The sequence below is a fragment of the Pleurodeles waltl genome, chromosome 3_1, assembly GCF_031143425.1.
Source record: "Pleurodeles waltl isolate 20211129_DDA chromosome 3_1, aPleWal1.hap1.20221129, whole genome shotgun sequence".
NCBI lineage: Eukaryota > Metazoa > Chordata > Amphibia > Caudata > Salamandridae > Pleurodeles > Pleurodeles waltl.
The window spans coordinates 211,081,369-211,103,030 of record NC_090440.1 but is presented as its reverse complement, the minus strand read 5'-3'; the positions used below and the strand labels follow the sequence as shown (position 1 = coordinate 211,103,030).

Genomic DNA, 21,662 nt, shown 5'->3' with positions numbered 1-21,662 from the left:
CAGTGTCCTGAGATGGGATCCCCGGAACACCGCAACACTATCCGACCTCAAGGATAGGGTTCCTGGGGGTGATCTAAGGTTTGGGAATGGAGACGCATGCGCCCTCCCCAAAATGTAAATCTCTGCCACAGGGCATGGGATCCTCAGGGCCATGAGGCTAGGGGAAGGGCAGTGCCCCCTCCCCTAAAAAAATAATTAGGTCCCTAAGGCCTAAGAAAAGCCCAGGAAGTGGAGGGGCACGCACCCACCTCCCAAATATAAGATTAGTGGCCCACGGGGATTAGGTCCCTAGGGCCTTAAAATAGGCTCAGGGACGTAGCTGAGCACCCGCCTCCCCTAAAATATATATGCACCGACTCCCCTGGACTTTTTTTATGGTAAGGTTTGTGGATCCACGGTCCTGATCAAAAACAAAAATTACGTTTTTGACCAGGTGGGTCCCAGAGGTCCACCAGGCCTAAGGTGCAATGTATCATCCTATATGTTTTTTTAAAAACATTTTATTAGGCAAGGGACTGAATTCTTGATTACTAAAACGGTTGCTGCCACATCTTTGTTGATGTGGTGGCAGCCAATCCGATTTTATCTTTTGATCTGTCAGGTCTGCGTTTCCTTAACAGCCTGATATATACATCCATTTTAAACTTTAATTTCTAAAAAAAACTACTGAACAGTTTTACACAGGATTACAAAAAGCATTCTTTATGGACCAAGATCTAGCTTTATGTCAAATTTTGTGTATTTCAATTCAGCCACATTTGCGGTATCCCTGTTCAATTTTCTTGTGGAAAATTGAATGGGGAAAAAGCTTTTTGGGAACCCACCTTTTTTTCCGCCTCATTTTCATGGATTACCCTGACAATTTCAATGAAGAAGCTGACATGGATGAGACTTTTTTTGTTAAGTTATGGGACATTCGTCAAATGGTGGCAAAGTTATAGGTAAACCAAAAAAATGCTTTTCTTATGAAACGCTGTCATAACTATAATTACCTAGTGGTGATCATGTATATGTATGAGTTTATATATTATGCAAACCTAGCCAAATTATATCAGAGTGCTGTAAGGGTTTAAAGTTAGGGATGGGTGTGACTCGTGAAAGTCTGTGTGGCGGAATCACACAGAATTACCCAAAAATTCTGTGAGATTACACAGAATTATGTGAAAAGGGTAATTGTCCATTTAGTTCTATTTCTTAGTGCAAACATTTATTTTGTGCTGAGAAAAAGCACTATTTCCAACAGAAAACGAATGTGCACTTGGGGTAGGATTTTCCCCCAACTTACTCCCAGCACCTACCACTAATTTATTAGTGCAATATGCATCCTTGAATACAAAATGACCACGAGAATGGATTTTCGCACTAAGAAAATAGAGATAAATTCAGCGGAACATAAACAGCAGCGTGAGCAGGCGCTTTTGCTTGCTAAATGTGCTCTGGCGGTAGGATTCCACTCTCATTACTTCTAATTACGCAAGCATTCATAATCACATTTTTATCGGTAATTCTGCGTAAAAAAGTAATGCAGAGTTACCAAAATTACACTGATTACTCCAGTGTAATTGAAATTCCACCCAAGCCTAATTAAAAGCAAGGATGCAATCAACAAGTGATCTGAGAGGTAGCTTGGAACTGGCAGCAGAAATAGGCTTCCTGCAACGTGATGTAGTTATTCAAAGAGGAATGTCTTTAGCTCTTTGTTAAATTGGAGCAGGGTTGAGGCAGTTCTGTTTACAGGGCTGTCACTCTAGATCCTGGATGCATATATATAGAATGCCTGTTTTCTTGTTTTTTTAATACTTTTTTGGTCTCTAGTTTGATAGTGTCCTGGCTGCAGAAATACGAAGAGCCATATGAGATATTGAACTTATCAGCCAGATATGTGTGAGTTACGGTCGTGCTGGCTTTGAAATAGATTTGAAGAGAGGGTGGGATCGAAAGAGAAGCCAGTAGAGTTTGAATGGGATGATGTGGTGATATTTTTTCAGGCTAGGGATGAGACGTTCTGCAGCATGCAGGATGCTCGTAAGCAGGACCGTTGTCGGGTTCAGGATACCATGGAGTAGGGCATTGCCACCATCAATATACAAGAGTATGAAGGCTTAAACAGCAGAAGTACATGAGCTTAAAAAATAGCTTTCTGGAAGGAGCAGATTCCCTTTTCGTGATGGCACATAATACCAAGCTTTGGGAAGCAAGCTAGAATCAGAACATCTTACACTTTGACTGCTAACAGCCTCACTGTAGCGAATTCCATTTGCCTTGGTGTATACAGTGTTTTTTTTAATCACTAGGTTGTGACCTCTGCTGTGGCCCGGATAATCTGATCGGACCTCAGACCCTCCTTTCTTTTGTGAGATTACATTTTTTTTGGGTGTGGTCTTGTATGACAGCCAGACCACGTCTGGCACAAATTTAGAAAACACGTCCGACATGTGGCAATTTAAAGCATTAATAACGTGCCAAATATGAGGCAATATGAGGAGTGCAGACTCCCCTGAAACGCTGCATTCGGGCCAGCCAGTGCGAGGATGGCTCGATGCTTATGCTGCGCAGTGTGAACACAGGTCAGTTATCGGTGTCTCAGTGTCTTGTACTTCTAGGCCCTGAGTCAGGAAGTGATCTTGGATGGTAAGGAAGAAGAAACAAGGAAGCATAGGGGCCTCAGGTAACCAAATCTGGAGTCCGATTGTGCTCACATCGGTCACATTACTTTATATCCTATAATACCTTTCATTTTTTGTACATATTTCTTACTAAATGTTTGTCTTTTAACTTGCATTGGTGTAGGCTTAGTTTTAAACACCTGTATACTGGATAGTTGGGCACACACCACATAATCCGTTCCTGTAGATGTCCTTAATGTTCGAGCTGAAAGCTGCACGTGTCGATAAGTTTCTGCACCTCCATATATGATCAACTTTTCAAATTAGAGACCAAAGTTTATTGCTCTCACCAGTGCTCCATGAGATGTTTGTGAATGGAAAGGGAGGCTGCTGATGTTGCCCCATTCTGGGCTCCATCTTTTATGAGAGGTTACAAACATTATGTTGCCATAAGCTTGGAGAACTGAGGTGTTAGTATGAGTTAAAGCAAACGCTTAAAGCACTGTAGCTACTACATACTGCCACGCATTCTCCGCTGATGCAATCCTTTCAACTTTATTCAGCCATTTACTGTTTTTCTGTTGTGTTTTTTTATTGTTTCTGCTTCAGGTGTCACCCGCAGGGCTTCCCTCCGAACAGCCTACGTGGAATCACTCTTTCCTATTCCAAGGTCGGGATGGCATTACTCTCTTTAGCGAAGGAGCGGCCCTGGTTCTAGAGTACTATCTCCAGGCAGCAGGTGAGTACACTCAGTGAGATGCGATTGCATCAGTGACCTCTACGACTTTTATTTTTACTATTAAGCAGCTCCACACCTTTTTATAGCCATTCAGCATTCTCTGACTATTCTTTCTGCCCTTAAAGCACATCACTAAATTTAACAATATTGGCATATGCTCAATTTAACACTTTGGTCGTCATTTTGAACTTGGTGGTGTGGCCCGCCATGCCGCCGGTGGCGGAAAAACCCGCCAGCTGTCATGGCGGGCCACACCGCCACATTATGAACACCATGAGGGACGCCAACGGTGGCCCTCACTCACTGCCAGGCTGCCTCCGTCAGGCAGCCTGGTGGCGGTCGGAATCATTATCCGACAGGGCAGCGGTGCTGCCCCTCGGATAATGATTCCTCAGCCTCCAGCCTTTCCCTTGGGGGTTTCCCCACCAGGGAAAGGCTGGCGGAAGGGGTGCACCGGGACACCCCAGGGAGCCCCTGCACTGCCCATGCACTTGGCATGGGCAGTGCAGGGCCCCTGTGCAATGCCTCATCGCGCAGGTTACTGCCGTCAATGTCCCGGCCAGGAATTCCTGTGGGCCGGCGGGCGGAAACAATGTTTCCACCCCCCGGCCTACAGGAATGTACATTATACAGCCAGCGGGGATCCGGGGACGCTGGCGGTCAGTGGTTTGACCGCCAGCATGAACACGGCGGTTTCGACCGCTGTGTTCACAATGAGGGCCTTTGTGTTTCTACTGAGAAGGGAGGGCTCTCACTCCTAAAAACAAACCTAACCACTGCCAAGGGCATACTTTAGGGGTCGTCAGAGGTCATAACTGCAGTCCCTGTCTTCTCATTGTGGCCCATGCCACTGCCATTGCGACCCTGGCCTCATAGGTGGCAAAATCAGTGCCAAAAACACAGGATCAGTTTGCTGTTTTATTTGTTGGGACTCTGCTCTCCATATTTACTGTCCATTTTATATTACTAATAGTGAATAATAGTTTCGCTATTCACTATTAATATAATACAAAATGGAACATTAGCAGTTGGAACTAGAGTTTTGTTGGCAGCTATGGTAAGCAGATAAATACTTTTAAATGCATGTTGTGTGCCTGTTTGCGGGTGAGAGTTTGTGTGCGAGATACAGATTGTGTTTGTGAGTGTGCTTTTCTGTATGCGTGAGCATGTTTGCGTGTGTGGGAGTGAAAGAAGGTGAGAGTTAGTGACAATGAGTGAGAGTACGTCTCAGTAAATGATTGAATGAGTCAGAGTTAGTGAGAATGAGCTAGAATAAGAGTGACTGCAAGTGAGTGAGAGTAGATATAAGAATGAATGGCTCAGAATGTGTGTGTGAGGAAGTGTTAGAGTGAGCAACAGTAAGTGAGCATAATCGTGACAGAGAACAAGTGAGAGCAACAATGAGGGCAAGTGATTTTAAGTAATAAATATGAGTGAGTGAGACTAAGAGTAAATGTTAGCGAGTTTGAAGGCATTAGGGAAAATGAGTGAGTCAACGTGAGAATGAGTGAGTAAGTGTTGGTAGGAGTGAGTGTGAGAGAGAAAGTATAAGTGGGACACTTGGGTTACCCACGGCAAATAGACTGCAATAACAGCAAGAGTCTTGTATGGGCATATTGCACGTTATTTTTGGCATGTAAGGGACACCAAAGGCAGAATGCTATCCTGGCATGATCACCAGACCGCCAGGGTCCCAGTTGCGGTCGGACCGCCACGGTCATGGCAGTCCGACCGCCACATTATGACCGTGGCGGAGCCAGCAGGGTCCAACTGCTGACACCGCCAGCCTCCCAGCAGTTGTAATCCACCAGAGCAGCGCTGCAGGCAGGGCTTCCCTGGGGATTACAAGTCCCTATCCACCAGCCTGTCCATGGTGGTTAACACGCCATGGACAGGCTGGTGAATGGGTGACTCGGGGGGCCCTTGCGGGCCCCTGCACTGCCTATGCACTTGGCATGGGCAGTGCAGGGGCCCTCATGCACAGCCACATCGTGCATTCCACTGCCCGGATTACGGGCAGTGGAATGAGCGACGGGTGCTGCTGCACCCGCTGCACCGCCACATTGCAGTCGGCTCCATTAGGAGCTGGCTGAAATGTTAAGACCCTGTTTCCCACTGGGCCGGCAGGCAGAAACACTGTTTCTGCCCGCTCGCCCAGCAGGGAACTCAAAATAGAGCTGGCAGGGTTCAGGCCGCCAGCTTGGTCAACACACACTCACAGGGAATGAGCTCTGGCACGGCTGCTGTGTCCCAGTGTCAGCACTGTTCATCAGGGCACTGATAGGGTGATTCTAGTGGACCGGCTTGCAATGTGGAATTCAAGGGATCCCTCTCTAACCTAACACAGATTCCTCAATTATGTTACAGGAATGCTGTGTTCTTGTACAAATAATATTAACATTTTTGACAAGGACATAATATTTTGTGTAGTGGCACTGCGTGTTCTATGTGTAAACTGTTGCTTAGATGTATGATTCTTCTTTTCCTGTGCTGTTTGATTAACTTTGTAGCCTCAATAAAAGCCTAAAAGGGTTTGATTATCAAACTACTTAACATCTACATACATAACACAAAATGCTTCAAACAGACCAGATTGTGGCATTCCACAGAGGTGTACCTCCTTGTAATGAACCCCCCCTGAATGAACATTTGTTGGAAGCTGAAGATACATTAAACAAAATTGGCATAACATATTTTTTTAAACTAACAGTATATATAGGCCTTGTTTTAGAAGTTGGTACTAAATCTAGGGATATACCTGAATATATAAGGTCACTCTTTCACATTCAGGCGGTATTCTAGCACAGAGTCCATGTTAGAAAATCTGTTGGTACGGTTGAGTAGGTTCATAGAAAAAGAACAATTTTGGTTGATAATAACTTCGACTCCACTGAGGAATCTGGACTAAATTTGAGAAGTTTCATAGAGATTGTCAAGGAGCCAAAATGTAAGGGGTGCCAAAATGAACTTTTCCTTTCAGAAAACCATGGCAGAGGATGTCCCACTCATCTGTTCTTCCCATCTGTTCTTCTCTCCCTCCCCTGATTGCCATCCATCCTCTTATCTTTACTTGCCACCCATCCATTTATCATCCTTCCCTTCTTCCAGCCTTACTTACCGCACGCTCTCTATCTTCTCCCTGTGATAATGTTTGATGATGATGTTTTTGCTGCATTAGTGACAGATCGGTCCTCCTGGTATCTGGACAGACCCCTGGGATTCTCATTGGTGCCCTTGACCCCACCTGTGTATCAGAAGCTTCAGTCAGAGAACGGTCAGCGCGGGATCCAAGTTGAACAGCTTCCCGTCCAGGTGAGAATCTGATTCTGAGATGACAGGGGGATTGTCTGCAGGCGCTCTTACTCTGTATTGTGTTCCTCTGACTAACTTTGAAAAATCCCAACAGGAGATAGATCTGCACCTATGCTGTGCACCAAATCAAGAATCTTTGAGTGGCAGCTCCTCTCACTAACTGTGAGACTGCTAAACAAAAACACTGCCCTTAGCTAAAGCAGCCACTCCTCTCTCTTAACCAGTGCTTAACGTGTGCTTGTTGTTTCCAGTGCTGAGCACCGGCACTTATTTTTGAGGGCCGGGGCTTATTCTTCTGCCTCAAGCATTTGGTGTGAGCAAAAGACATATGGGAAAGACGAATGAAGGGAAAAACGTAAAAGCATCAGAAAGGGAGAAAGTAGAGAGCTGCAAGAGTGAGCTGAAAGGGCAGAGAGTGGATTTATATGGATCGAAGAGGCCCGAGATGGCTTCAGGATTACGCCGCCTCAGTATTCCATGTTCACACATTTAATTGCAGCAGCCGCGTGTTTAAGAGGAGGGATTTGGGCACAGGCACCTTTTTATTTAAAAATTAAGCACTGCTCTTAACCCTATTCACCTACCAAGATGTCTGCCCCTCAGCTAAAGAAGTACCTTCTCTTCTTCATAGACAAATTCAAACATAGCATAAGCATTCTTGTGAACGTCAAAAAGAGCGCCTTCTATTAGCTAACCTTGAATATTATTATTTTAATGCAGATGGAGCACTTTATTTCCTTCTTTTCAGACGACATTGGTGGCTTCCTGATTGTATGGCAGTTTATGGGATAACAGCCCCCCATCTTCGGCATACTAACACAGTTGACAACAATTGTCATCTATATTAATAATTGATAAAATGAGTAACGTTCTAAATGAAATGAGTATGTTGAAAACATGAAATGTATTCTCTGGTAAATGTATTATCTAATTCATTTATTGAAGGAGCTGTGGTACTGTTTCCTTCATGTACATTATCAATCTCATTTGATCATAAGAAACAGTGCCCCATAACTTCTGCCCATCACTTCGTACCTCAAGAGGTGGATGCACTGGGGAGAATTACACATTTCCCCAGTTCTTGGGTCTGCATATGTGATGACTCTGATTCGTGTATTGATACAGACTCTCATAATGTTTTGTTTCTTGATCTGTAGGGCACATACCTCAGGAATACTTCTGACAACACACCAAGTGTGAGTCTCATCCTTCGACTGATCTGCTCTGAGGTGAGAAAGGAATTAGGGCATTGGGTCTGGGAAGGAAGTTCACACTGTCTGCTTTCATAGAATATGATTGGTGGCTACCAGACCAAACAGATCTGCACACAACTGTGGAAAGCATGTGAATTGTCCCTTTGCACCGTACTAAGGTTTTTGACATGACTCTAACATCTCCTAAAATGCATATGTCTCTCTGCAATCGGTGCGTCGTATTTCTTTACCTTATGACAAGTCGTATGTGATAGAAAGGGCAGATATCCTTTTATTCTCGGATACAAAGCATGGGATGGCATCTTAACCATATACCCATTGTGGGAGCAGGCACTATGTCCTCAGATCAGGTGTACTGTTTCTTGTCTGCACATGTTGAGTTGAAGCTGCGCTGCTTTCATACCTCTAAATCAAGGTCTGCATTTTCTCCCGCCATTTAAATCCAAAGAATGAGATATGTCCGTGGAGGGGTCTTTTTCCCTATCACCCAGGAAAGGGTGTTTCTTGCACGTTCAGGAGCAGCAATAGACGTGCTTTTCTGTGTTCCTAACTAGGTAACCTGGGTCACATTCACTGATGGCAGCATCATAATATACGCTACACAAAGGGTTGCAAGTGCAACCCGAATACCGACTGGTTTGAGAAGTGAGTAGTGTTGAGAGGCCGGTGAATAGAAATTATACTTAGAAAAATTTAAGATATTTGTAGAATTAGGCAGAATTCAATCAGGAAAACCAGGTTTGTTCTATTAGAGTTACTAGCACCACACAGTGCTAAGTCTGTTATTCTGTGGGGTCAAGTCCATGGGTCTAAGCCTAGGGGCAGCGTGAGCAAGGATGTCAGCTGACATCCATGTACACCCTCCAAGAAACACACACAGAAAATAAACAAAATACTTTGTGAAATCAGGACTGCTGCAACTAGAGTGAGAATTAAAAGACTGGTACTGCTGCAGCTACAGCGAGCTAAACTAACATACCTTGTTAAACTTAAGACTGGTACTGCTGCAACTAGAGCGAGTTAAACTAAACTACCGTATAAGAATCAACATTGGTACTGCTGCTACTAGAGTGAGTCCACTTAAAAGGCTTTATCATACTCAAGAATGGCACTGCTGCAACTAGAGTGAGGCTGAACATTTACGGGTAAAGACAACTCTAACAGATCCAAATGTTACAACTAACATAGTATAGAAACACATATGATGGCAACAATGTGCACTATAAAGTATTAGTACAAGGCACCACTAAGCCATTACGCTGAACACTAAAGGGAAATTAGTCTGCACAAATCAATTGGTCTTCAACTGTAAGGCCCCCCCCACCCCCGCTGCGTTTGCTAGGACTTGTGACTGGTTTCTACAACAGTCATAGATCTCCAAAGATCTTTGCCTTTTGAAGTGGAATCATCTCCTGCAAGTCTTTAAAGGAACACTTAAACTGGAGTGTCCACATCGAGTGTGCAAGTCTGGTCTCTGCTTCCACACTGCCTAGGTGTGCCAAGAGAAAATACAAATGAGTGGAGTGTGTGTAACAAAAAAACAACAACAATACAGCTAGAATTACAGAACCTAGAATGCTCAAACCAAGTTAATGTTACATGTGAACTTTTTATTAGCAAGTGAAATAGATAAAAGTGTGAAAGAACGTCAGAAGATGTGATGAAATCAAAATATCCCAAAGGGAATCATGAGCTGAAATATTACTATCACACTCATAACCATGCAAAAGAAAGGTGTTGTAATACAAGTGTCCTTTGCGAGCAAGCAGTGTTCCAAGAACCTTCACCATTTTAACTTTGCCCAAACGACTTCACAGAAATTTGGCATGGGCAGCGTCTATTCCCTGGGTTTGTCAGCTGCGTCTCTATTAAGAAATTCTCAGGCACTATGAAAGCTGTCAGTCCCGCAGAATCTGTAGTTTCCAAACAGTTGTGCCTGCTGATTACTTCCAGGCTAACTTCAAGACTTTGGAACCCTTGCAGAGAGCTCTAGTAGGGCAACTCACAACACTTGTAGGTTATTCCATTTTTTTTCTAGCTGCACACCAATAGAGCCTGCTAAGAACCTCTGAGTCTGGTGGTGTTAAGTTGCAACTCTGATACTTAGCCGCTAATTTCAGTACCCAGCAGTTGGAAGACACTATACAAGTTAAAAGAGGCCTTTCTATCACTGGAGGCCCTATTACTAAACTGCATCCCTCAGTTCTGGGATCAAGTCCTGGAACTAGAGATTAAAGTCAGACGTAAGAACACCTCTTCCTATTCTGTCTCTATCAGGTAGAATGCCAGCATCCCCGAAGCAGATTGTTAGGTAGCATTTCATCTTCTACATTTCCCAAGTTGTCCTTGAAAGTTTTTAAGATGACAGGCAGTATGGGGCCATCCCCATTCCTTTTTCATAGAATTCAAAGAGGTGCAGAAACAGACAAAGATAGAGTTTATCCTGCTAAGTGCTGGTGTATGTCAGGCCACTAATAGTCACAGGACATTTTCCCAACACAGAGAGAAAGAGTGAAAATGGATCAGAAAGGAAGAAACCTTAACATTCCCAGTTACCATAGGGGATATAAGGATCCAGGCATGATATGGCATGAAAACGAAGAGTGGTGTGACAAGCTCAAGAGCCCAGGCTTCAGCCCCAAGTACTCGATATTACATCAATAGCACAGCAAGTCAGCATTTTCACTAAACACCTTAAGAAACAAAAGATGATGAGAAAATAAATTGTAATACAGCATGAATAAAGTGTCAGAATAGCAAGAATAATAGATGTCGGTGTCTTATATATAGTAAAACAATTATCAGTGTCCTCATAGTTAGGTCTTCATAGCCTAATCAACAATATCAACCAATTCCACCAGAAATGTGACTGTCTAATTTCAATTCAAACCTTTTTCAACTGCTCGTTATTTATGTGTGCTGTAAGTCTAATCATGACTTCTTTACTTAAAACCCCAATCATTTGGCATATAAACATTTTAACATTCTGTAAAGAGATTATTATTCCTAACAATTCAAACAGAATATTATTACCAATTACTTTTACAAAAACTTAGAGGGATGAAACACGTTGTTGACAGGAAGCTGGAAAGGAAATCCCCCACTGGCAGTGCACAGAGGGCAGAAGTATAGCACACAGTTGTCAGGATAGCGGTCACTTTGTGAGGGAGCCAGCCGACACTGGTTAAATGCCATCAGTATAATAGGGTACATTGCCTTTCTGGGAGTGGGAGTGGGAGTGGGAGGGGGATTTGGTGGGTACGGACCCCCTGGTGCCCCTCAGAGTAAACCTCTCCCAAAATTAGCAATAGCTAGCTTCATGGTGACCTGCAAAATGTCCCAAATTTCACAACCTTTTGGCGAAGCCACATTTTTGCCCTGTGCCTTTAATTTCACTGTGTTGCAAGTAGGTCCATTTCTGCCAAGATCGTGCAAGAACAGTGCAACTCTCGATGGTGTGCAGTCTGCCAAAGCGCACCATGAACAATTACATTGACTTGTCCCTGGCCCAAATGATACTATTGTTGTCAGAAGTCCCAGGTATTGTGGAGAGGTGTGTCCTGCAGCTGAGGAGGTGGGGGCATGGGGGCTGTGCTCCACTGATTTCAACCTGGGGTTTGGGGGATTTTCACTTGGGGTTTTTCCTCTGCCCAAAAAACAAATCTACCACCCATATAACATAAATAGCATTACAACAGTAATTCAATGGAGGTCTGTATAACAGTCAGCTGTGGTATGTGAGCTCGATGTAGCACCAACTGCCTCCAGGTATTTTGGCTTCTTTTGATACAACAGAGGGAATGTAATCAAAACTCTTTAGGTGCCACTCAGTGACAGGTGATTTGTCTCTTTGAAGGAAACCTATGGGATGGAACTGTAATTCCTGTGGGCACCAAGTCTTCACAGGCTCCTCAGCTTCTGGGTGCTCCACAGGCACCTGAAGGTCTCAAAGCCTTACCACACAACCTGGCAGTGCTGGTTCTTCCCTGAGTTGCAGTAAGCTGGGTTCTGCTTTCCCACTTTAGCTTCTTGCAGTTCTCCCTTTCTAGGCAGCATCTTTTTTCTTGTAAAGGAACCTCCATCATGCCTCCTGAGCATTCGGTCAGCTCTTTTCTTAGTGACAGGGCCAAAGTTGCTCTTCATGGCAGGTAGCATTACTTCCCGATTCCTTTTCCTGAACCTGGTAAATTTGAGTTATCAGTCAGCGAACTCATTCGATTAGCACAGAAGAGTGTATTAGTCTCCATTGGTGTGGTACCCCAGATTCTGGTAAAGAACTCTTGCCAATTCTGGCCTGCAGTTTCTACTCCGTACTTATGCAACATTTTCTGAATTTGTGTATTCCAGTGGCCCAGTTCTGGGACCAGTTTCAAGCAGTTCTTAAAGTTGGTGAATTCCTTCCAAACTGGTGCATCCATAGTCTTAGGGCCTAATTAGGAGTTCGGCACACGTGAAGACTCATCCGCTGAACTTCTGACAGGGAAGTTGCTGCAACATTGGCTACTTCCTCACCTGACCCATTAAGACTTTCCCGCTAGGCTGACTGGCGGAAACCAGGGTTTCCGCCAGTCACCCTAGCAAGATAGTGGTGACAGATTTGTCTCTGGCTCGTAATCGAGTCGGCGGCAATGTTGTCGCCTGCAGGGTGCACCAGCACCCTCGCAATGTGCACTGTCTGTACAGTAGGCAGTGAATATTGCGAGAGTGTTTGGCAAGGGGACCCCTGCACTGCCCATGCCAAGTGGATGAGCAGTGCGGGGTCCACCCTGTGGCCACCTGCATCTGTTCTCCGCCAGCCTTTTCGTGGTGGTAAAACTGCCATGAAAAGGCTGGTGGAGAATCAGGTCAATGGTACATAAAATAAAAAAGATACAAATATATGTATTTTTCGTAGAGAAAACATGAGAGATGTAAAAGCTTTACAGGTTAGAGTCATGCATAGCGGTTGGAGGGGCGGAGGGGCATTTATGACCTCAGTATTGTGCCTTTATTAAAATTTAGGATTGAGAGTGACTTCTTGACATGTCGCCGGAGGATAATATTTGCATCACTCCACCACCACTATAGTTTCCGGAAATCGAATTGTGACCGAAATCAACGTGCTTTGTAGCTGATGATAGACAGATGTTTCTACACTGACTGCCTGTCCCGCGGAGTATTGGTCCGTGTTTTTTACAAGTCATTCCCTCGCTGCCTAGGGCGCTGTTATTATAACACAAACATCTGCCCACTCTGCGCAGATCCTCGTAAAACCTGGCAGCCATTTTGAAAGCATCCCCCACCTCCAAAGTGAATTTCCCTAATGCTGCCCTAGTGGCCCGCTGCTCGTTACTCAATGCAGGGATCCAGGTGACACGTTACCAGTAGGAAGCATGCCACGGTGCCTTCAGTATACTTTTAGGTGTCCAGGGAAAGTTCATATTTTTTCCGATATGGATGGAGTTGCGGTGATTGGGGGAAAAGGTGGTTGTCACGCAGCAATAAAGTATTTAGATGGAATTGTGATTAACTAAGTTGTCAAGAAGAGAATCTTGGTGATTTTATCGTATTAGAAGGTTCACTAATTAATAGCACCAAAGTTAGAGACCTTTTTCTCAGTTGAGGTTATGGTTATTTAGTACCGCCCCTTACACCGTAGCGCTTTACATATTGTTTACACAGATAACAACTGCATACAGTTCTTGCATTTCCTGCTCAGACTAGCGTTCCCACACGTGATTTTCCTCGTACTCTCCTCTGCAAGGCACAGACGCCCCTCCTTATCGCCTCCCTGGCTCGTAAATACTGCCAAGAGCTGGCAGTGGTGATGGGTCTCCCTACCCACGTGCCTCGTAAAATGCTTATGGCCCGAAAGAGAGCTCATAAAGTGGGCCTGTTAGGATAATAAAGTGCTCCAGTAATTAAAACGAGACCCTAACCGCTCAGTTAGATTGGATCTAGGAAGTGGGTAGAGTAATGGCGATGGAGGGAAGGGGTGGGCGGAGGAGAGAGGCCACACGGGAGGCTATAAAGACAGTGTTGGAGAAGGTTCGCACGTGGGAGCGGGAATTATTCTGTGTCTCACAGCTAAGGTGCCGGCTTCTGAAAACTAAAAACAGTGCATTAACAAAAATAGGTGTTGGACCACCATTTGCATCGACCTCTGGGCACAAAATGACTTAATTGACAGAGCTCATCTACTTAGAAAGCATTGATAATGGGGCACAAAGGATAATTAAACGCAACGTTTACACAGTATATGTTAATTAAATTGCTTTCTGATAAGCTATGAGGGTCGCTATGTAAAGGTAGTGGGGGGGGGGGGGGAGGCGGGGCTCCAGTAGATAAATAAATAAATAAAATAAAAGTTACTTACCTGTAAACGACCGCCACCTCTCCTCTGTCTTCTTCTCTTCCTGGCAGCACAGTCCGGCAGCACACAGGCTCCCAGACTCCCCTAAGCCAATAACGACGCTGCTGTCACCAGCATAACACCAGCGTTGTGATTGGTCTGAGCAGCCCGCTTCTGTGCTCAGACAGGGTGTGGGAGCCTGTGCATGTTCTCCACCCAGCTGTGCAATATAGCCAGGCGGAGAAATGCAAAGTACGTATTTCTGTATGGCTGGCCCAAGACGGCCGGCCATACAGTCATGCACACTTATGGTGCACATTCCACTCCTCCTCCAGCCCTCAACAACCTCCCCTACAGCATAGCCCCGCCCCAACCTAACCTGGCTCGAAATGGAAAATAAAATGATGATAACATGGTGTTGTTATCGTTTTATTTTTCCTTTTTCAATTCTCAGAGCAGTGGGGTGACACTCCTCCGGATTAGCAGAGAAGTCGCCCCTGCCAATAAGGGCTGCTAACTAACTCAGCACTAGAACACATGAAAAGTCATCTTTCTCTGTGTTTAGTCGACTCTCTCTGAAAACTGGGATGTGCTAAACTTACTTAAATTTATGGGGCAGATGGGAAAAACTGGGGCTGTCCTAGAATATCTAGAATGCCTGGTCGCTCTATACAGAGGACACTGGTTCCTTCTTGATAAGAGGTTTTGGATCATGATGCATGCCAAGCTTTCAAGGCTGTTTGATTGGGACCATTTGACTGTCTTGTCTGGAAGCTGAATGAGTGGGCTTTCAGAGAACCGGGTGTCTGCCTATGATCAAAAAAACTCCCCATTCAAAAATAAAATAATAAATGCACATCACTTTTTTTAGGTCTGGTTTTTGATTTGGAGAGTGCTTGTTGTCAGACCAGAACTTTGTTTTTTCCAGAAAAATAATTCATAAAATACATCAAGAATTCTTTTTTGGCCAACAGTATTCATCCCATTGTCTCTCAAAATTGCATTCACATTTTGCTTCTGCCCAGCACAACATAAAGCATGGGAAAGTGGATCGGCACACTCTTTACCCATCATCTCCCTTCACTTTGAGAGACTGCACAAAGCATTTGCATGTTATTCATTTCTGCCTAAAAATCGTCCCGTTCTTTTTAGTGACACATCTGATTCAAAGTGTGTTTTATTTAATTTAATTTTTATACTAATTTTAAATGATGGCTATTTATTGTGCCTGCACTTTGGGTGCTGTATTAAATGGTGATTTATATTCTAGCAACTTTAAAAAGTTGCCATTACAAAAGGTTTCAGTAACATTGTAGCTATCTGCAATTTAAGTGCTTCATTAGATGATGATTAATCTTCCCTCTTTCACAAATAATAACAATAAAATGTATGTCACAACTGAAAGCCTTGTTTTAAGAAAAATATCATTAGTAATATGGCAGTTTCAGTGAAAACTTCGTAATTTTAAACATTTTATTGCAAGCATGTTGCAGGCATATTTAGGTGGCTACATGTTTTCTTTTTTTCCTTTTTATTATGTGGAATAGATTTGCTGCACAAAAATAAGAAAACAAATAACCATTACACACTCTAATAAAGGAATATTGGCTCTGCCAATGCTTGTTTCTGGTTTTCCACCAAATCGGGAGCTTTCTTCATGATTCTTTGTATTTACCACCTCCATTGTTTTTTCTTTATTGAATTCTGTATCCTCTACTTTCCTTTGCTCTTTTGAAACTTAGTTTTGCCTGGTTTTTTTTACATAGTTGCATTTTCTCTAGGTTACCCTTATTAGTTGATATTCATAATATTTATTTTAATCATATTTCACATAGCAGTATGTTTTTGACATATGTCTTGCTTTTAGTATGGCCTAATTATTTTAAATGTTTGCTTCTACTATATCTCGTATGCATTTGTTGATCTCCCTACTGCTACATACCGTTTTTAGTTCAAAATATAAATGTGATCCATTCAATCTATTTAGCTCAGAACTTGGGAACCATAACAAATATATGCAGATCATATCTCCATTACATTTATTATAAATTCATTAATTTAGTCACACACATACATAAATTAATTACATCATAATACACATAAAACATTGACAACCAAGTAGACCACCATTCATCTTTGACCATTAAAAACATGTAAGAGAGGGTCATCTGTGATATGTTGGGTACATATTTTCAAACTTGTCCCAAGCACACAGAATAGTGTATCTCTCCCGACTCTTCTTATAAAGCATCCTTATTTCTAATTACACATCAACTAGGAGTCCATAGTTTAAGCCAAATCACTTTACACCTTTATCAGGATGAAGAAGAAATATCCTGTATATATTTGTTAAGGTCCCCAAGTTCTGAGCTAAATAGATTGAATGGATGTAATGTATATTTTGGTTTGTAAAGAGCCTAGGGCCATATGTACCAACACATTTTCCCATAGACACAGAATGGGTAAAACCCTTTGATACATCTGGCCCCTAGTTCCTTGCGCATATCCAGCTTGAGATGCAGGAGTATTTATTTCCATTTGACAGTAGTCTGAAAGATTCAGCCTTTGAGATGATGGAATACAGCCTATAAATCCGAATTCTATTTTACTCAGAATAAATTCCTTGGACACATCCTAAGTGCCAGACATTTGCCCTTTCTACAGGGTCACCCTGGATTTTTGCCTACTGCTGCTGAACCTGTTTTTCTGAAGGCCATAGGACTCTGCTCCCTTTCCACCTGCTAAACAGTGTCAAAGTGGGTGTGTTCTTCTCTTTAATTTAATTCACATTTAAGCTTCCTACCCTTTGATACAATTATGGGGCTGCTTTATGGAGATCCCATTCCTAAACTCCTCCCTGAGATTACCCGAACAATTTTACGGTCCTGGCGAATAGCTTTGAGATCCATTGGATGGCATGGTACACTCACTTAACAAACTGCTCTGACACACCTCCACCCTTTAAGGCTTTCAAACATGGGACAACATTGGCATCACAACATTATGTGATGAATGGGTGGGTAACCATATTAAGTCATTCCAAGAACTTCAAACGCAGTTTGCTGTCTTCAAGGCCCAATTTCATAAATATCTGCAAGTTAGACTTGCAAATACAACCTCAAGGCACTTCCCGATTATAACCCGCTGGAAGCTCCTGCAGGAAAAATTGGGAAGGGGGGAGGGGCGTTTCCAGATCTAACATACACTGATCAATAATGTCCCTGATGACTTAACCCCCATGTGGTTGTCTCCACGGAGGACTCAGACTGACAGCTAGCCTGTATGGCCCCCTACAAAATAGTTTTGTCCTCCCGCCTCAGGATGATTCAACTCAAATACTTCCACTGCACATATATCACCCCTCTGAAATTTGCATACAGGGAAGTACAGACCTCTAACTGCTTACGCTGCTCTGAACTGGAAGTTGAACTGGAAGCTGATTTTTTTTCTCCATAACATGGGCAAGCCCCCCAGTGGCTGGCTACTGGAAACAGGTGGTCAATTCCCTCTCTGGAGTCCTGGGCTACCACCTTGTATTATCACCTAGAGAGGCTTTGCCGAGGACACTTGATGAAATTGATAACACCAGAGGGAAGAGATACCGTACTCGGGTGGCCACGGTGGTGCTGAAAAGAGACATTGCCCACTGATAGAAGTTGGGCAAATCACCACTAATGACAGAATGGAGAAGAGAGATGGACTGGTGTGCAGCACAAGAAGAATCTATACAGATAGCATGGGGTTCCCCAACAAACAAGAAAGGATATGAAGGAAAAGACGAGGCCATTATGGCCTGTGAGCTATTATGTAATTGCTGTTATGAGTGCTCTTCGGCCAACATGGGGTGGCGTCGTAGTGATGAGGTGTGGATATGGTTTACTGTGTTGTTTAATTCTTGAAATCAATAACATTTGGCCATAAACAAATTGCCACATAAATAATTGGCACATTTAATTTACTTAGAAGTCCTTAGTGTATGGGACTACCTGTACCACAAGCTTGTAAATTAATTACTAGCAGACTGCAACACTCGTTGTGCCACCTACTAAAGCAGATTCCTAAAACATATCCCAGGCCTGCCCTTGCAGCCTACAATGCAGTTTTAAACTACTGTTTCGACCTGGCTGAATAAACCACTTGCCAAACCTAACCTTTCTTTTTTTAATACTTATAAAACACACCTAGATTAGGCCCTAAGTGCTCATAAGGCAGTGTGTATGGTGTTTAAAACGAAGGACATGTATCTTCAATGTTTTACAAGTCCTGGCGGTGAAAACCCTTCAAGGTGATTTTTCACTTTGGAAAGGCTGGCCTTCTATAGACCAACATTGATTTACCTTATTACATTTAATAAATGCTAAATTCAATTTGAGAACAGCTAAAGAAATGCTTCTATCACTCATTTTATGTGCAATTTAAAATCCTCTTTAGTGGTGAAGTAGGATTTAAAATTATTATTTTGTAAATAATGTTTTTAGAAAGTTGGCATTTACCTTTCTAAAGTTTTGAGGGCCTTTCCATAAGTGGTTAGTTTCTCTTTGGCTAGTGATGACTACCCACTTGGAAATACTTATTGGGACCAGGCAGTGGACAAAGGAGCCTGTGTATACAGGGGAGGGGGTCTTATAGGTTTTCCTGACAAGATAGCTGGAAAGGAGCTGTTCCCCTGCCCTGATTGCACTTCAAAGCATAGCCTGAGGGCTGTACCCAGCCAATCCTGATTACAGAAAAAGTCTATCCTGTCACTGGCAGATGCAGCTCACACCTGTGCTATAGCCAAACCCAGGGAAGACCGAAGAAATGACCAGAACTGATTTAGGGGTAGAACCACCCACAGGTTGGCAGTGGGTATAAAAGTGTCACCTCAAAACCGGAAATCAGAATCTTCCGGCGCCCAAGAAGATTCAGAAGAAGGACTGCCCTACTGTCTAAGAATGAAGATTATATCTGCTTGCATTGAACCTAGGACCCTAGGAGTGGCTCCAAAGGTCTGTTGGCTGACTTCCTATTTGATCTACAGGGACACAATAAGCTTCCAGAGGCCCTTACTGCTTTGCAGTTGAGCAGTCCTAAATGGACCAGACCTGGTTCCCTCTGCTGGCTTCTGTGGGAGTGCGTCCTGATCCTCCCCCCCATCAAATGCCATCCTCAAGGGCCTGGACCTTTGGCTGGAGTCGGAGTGTACTTCTCCCTGATTAACTGAAGGTCATAACAAATGTGCAGCAGAGCAGGACAAAGCAATAAAGGACCTTGCATCAGAGCACTGCACAGTTCCTGATCGAATGCTTCAATGGATCCCATACAGAGGCTCAAATCACAGCACGCTACAGCTCCTGATCAGCGGTGTAAGAAATAGGGTAACTGATTGAGGGGTGTGAAACCCTTCTCAAGCAGCATCCACAATCCTTGTCAAGATGAAGTCACAAGCACATCCCAAATCAATCAATGCTCAACCCTCTGGTAGCTTGGCACAGAGCAGTCAGGCTTAACTTAGAGGCAATGTGCAAAGTATTTGTGCAGTACTTCAGCCAGTAATAACGTGAAAGCACGACACAAGGAAAGTCTAAAATTAATTTAGAGTAAATTGTAATAAATAAAACAAGACCAAAACGACAATAATCCAATCAGTTGAATTGGAGATATGCAAGTTTAAAATTTTGGTGAAATAGCACCAAAAAGCACAAATGTGCCAACTATGGTTATCTGATCACGCCAGACTGGGACAAAGTCACACTTTCAGCTTGACCGCAATGGAGTTCGGGCTGGCAAAAGGGACACACTTAGGCCACAGAACACAATACCTTAATCCTGGTTGTGAGAAAGTAGCCTCTTTCTAGCCTTGTTACCCCCACTTTTGGCCTGTTTGTGAGTGTATGTCAGGGTGTTTTCACTGTCTCACTGGAATCCTGCTAGCCAGGGCCAGTGCTCATAGTGAAAACCCTATGTTTTCAGTGTGTTTGTTATGTGTCACTGGGACCCTGCTAGTCAGGACCCCAGTGCTCATAAGTTTGTGACCTATATGTATGTGTTCCCTGTGTGGTGCCTAACTGTCTCACTGAGGCTCTGCTAACCAGAACCTCAGTGGTTATGCTCTCTCATTTCTTTCCAAATTGTCACTAACAGGCTAGTGACCATTTTTACCAATTTACATTGGCTTACTGGAACACCCTTATAATTCCCTAGTACATGGTACTAAGGTACCCAGGGTATTGGGGTTCCAGGAGATCCCTATGGGCTGCAGCATTTCTTTTGCCACCCATAGGGAGCTCTGACAATTCTTACACAGGCCTGCCACTGCAGCCTGAGTGAAATAACGTCCAAATTATTTCACAGCCACTTTACACTGCACTTAAGTAACTTATAAGTCACCTATATGTCTAACCTTTACCTGGTAAAGGTTAGGTGCAAAGTTACTTAGTGTGAGGGCACCCTGGCACTAGCCAAGGTGCCCGCACATTGTTCAGAGCCAATTCCCTGAACTTTGTGAGTGCGGGGACACCATTACACGCGTGCACAATGGTAACTCCGAATATGGGCATGTAACATGTCTATGATCATGGAATTGCCCCCTCTATGCCATCCTGGCATAGTTGGCACAATCCCATGATCCCAGTGGTCTGTAGCACAGACCCTGGTACTGCCAAACTGCCCTTCCTGGGGTTTCACTGCAGCTGCTGCTGCTGCCAACCCATCAGACAGGCATCTGCCCTCCTGGGGTCCAGCCAGGCCTGGCCCAGGATGGCAGAACAAAGGACTTCCTCTGAGAGAGGGTGTTACACCCTCTCCCTTTGGAAAATGGTGTGAAGGCAGGGGAGGAGTAGCCTCCCCCAGCCTCTGGAAATGCTTTGTTGGGCACAGAGGTGCCCAATTCTGCATAAGCCAGTCTACACCGGTTCAGGGGACCCCTTAGCCCTGCTCTGGCGCGAAACTGGACAAAGGAAAGGGGAGTGACCACTCCCCTGACCTGCACCTCCCCTGGGAGGTGTCCAGAGCTCCTCCAGTGTGCTCCAGACCTCTGCCATCTTGGAAACAGAGGTGCTGCTGGCACACTGGACTGCTCTGAGTGGCCAGTGCCACCAGGTGACGTCAGAGACTCCTTGTGATAGGCTCCTTCAGGTGTTGCTAGCCTATCCTCTCTCCTAAGTAGCCAAACCCTCTTTTCTGGCTATTTAGGGTCTCTGTCTCTGGGGAAACTTTAGATAACGAATGCAAGAGCTCAGCCGAGTTCCTCTGCATCTCTCTCTTCACCTTCTGATAAGGAATCGACTGCTGACCGCGCTGGAAGCCTGCAAACCTGCAACAAAGTAGCTAAGACGACTACTGCAACTCTGTAACGCTGATCCTGCCGCCTTCTCGACTGTTTTCCTGTTTGTGCATGCTGTGGGGGTAGTCTGCCTCCTCTCTGCACCAGAAGCTCCGAAGAAATCTCCCGTGGGTCGACGGAATCTTCCCCCTGCAAC

The 21,662-nt window shown here is 44.1% G+C and overlaps 1 protein-coding gene across 3 annotated transcripts in view; it reads left to right on the top strand.

The window, feature by feature from the left end:
* CCDC33 (coiled-coil domain containing 33) overlaps positions 1–21,662 on the top strand; it is an 808,167-nt gene that overhangs the window by 448,013 nt on the left and 338,492 nt on the right. For all 3 annotated transcript variants that reach the window (XM_069222214.1, XM_069222216.1, XM_069222217.1), the window contains exons 10-12: positions 3,216–3,345; positions 6,524–6,657; positions 7,815–7,886. In XM_069222214.1, coding sequence (XP_069078315.1) covers positions 3,216–3,345; positions 6,524–6,657; positions 7,815–7,886 — 336 coding nt within the window. The remainder of the gene's footprint in view (positions 1–3,215; positions 3,346–6,523; positions 6,658–7,814; positions 7,887–21,662) is intronic.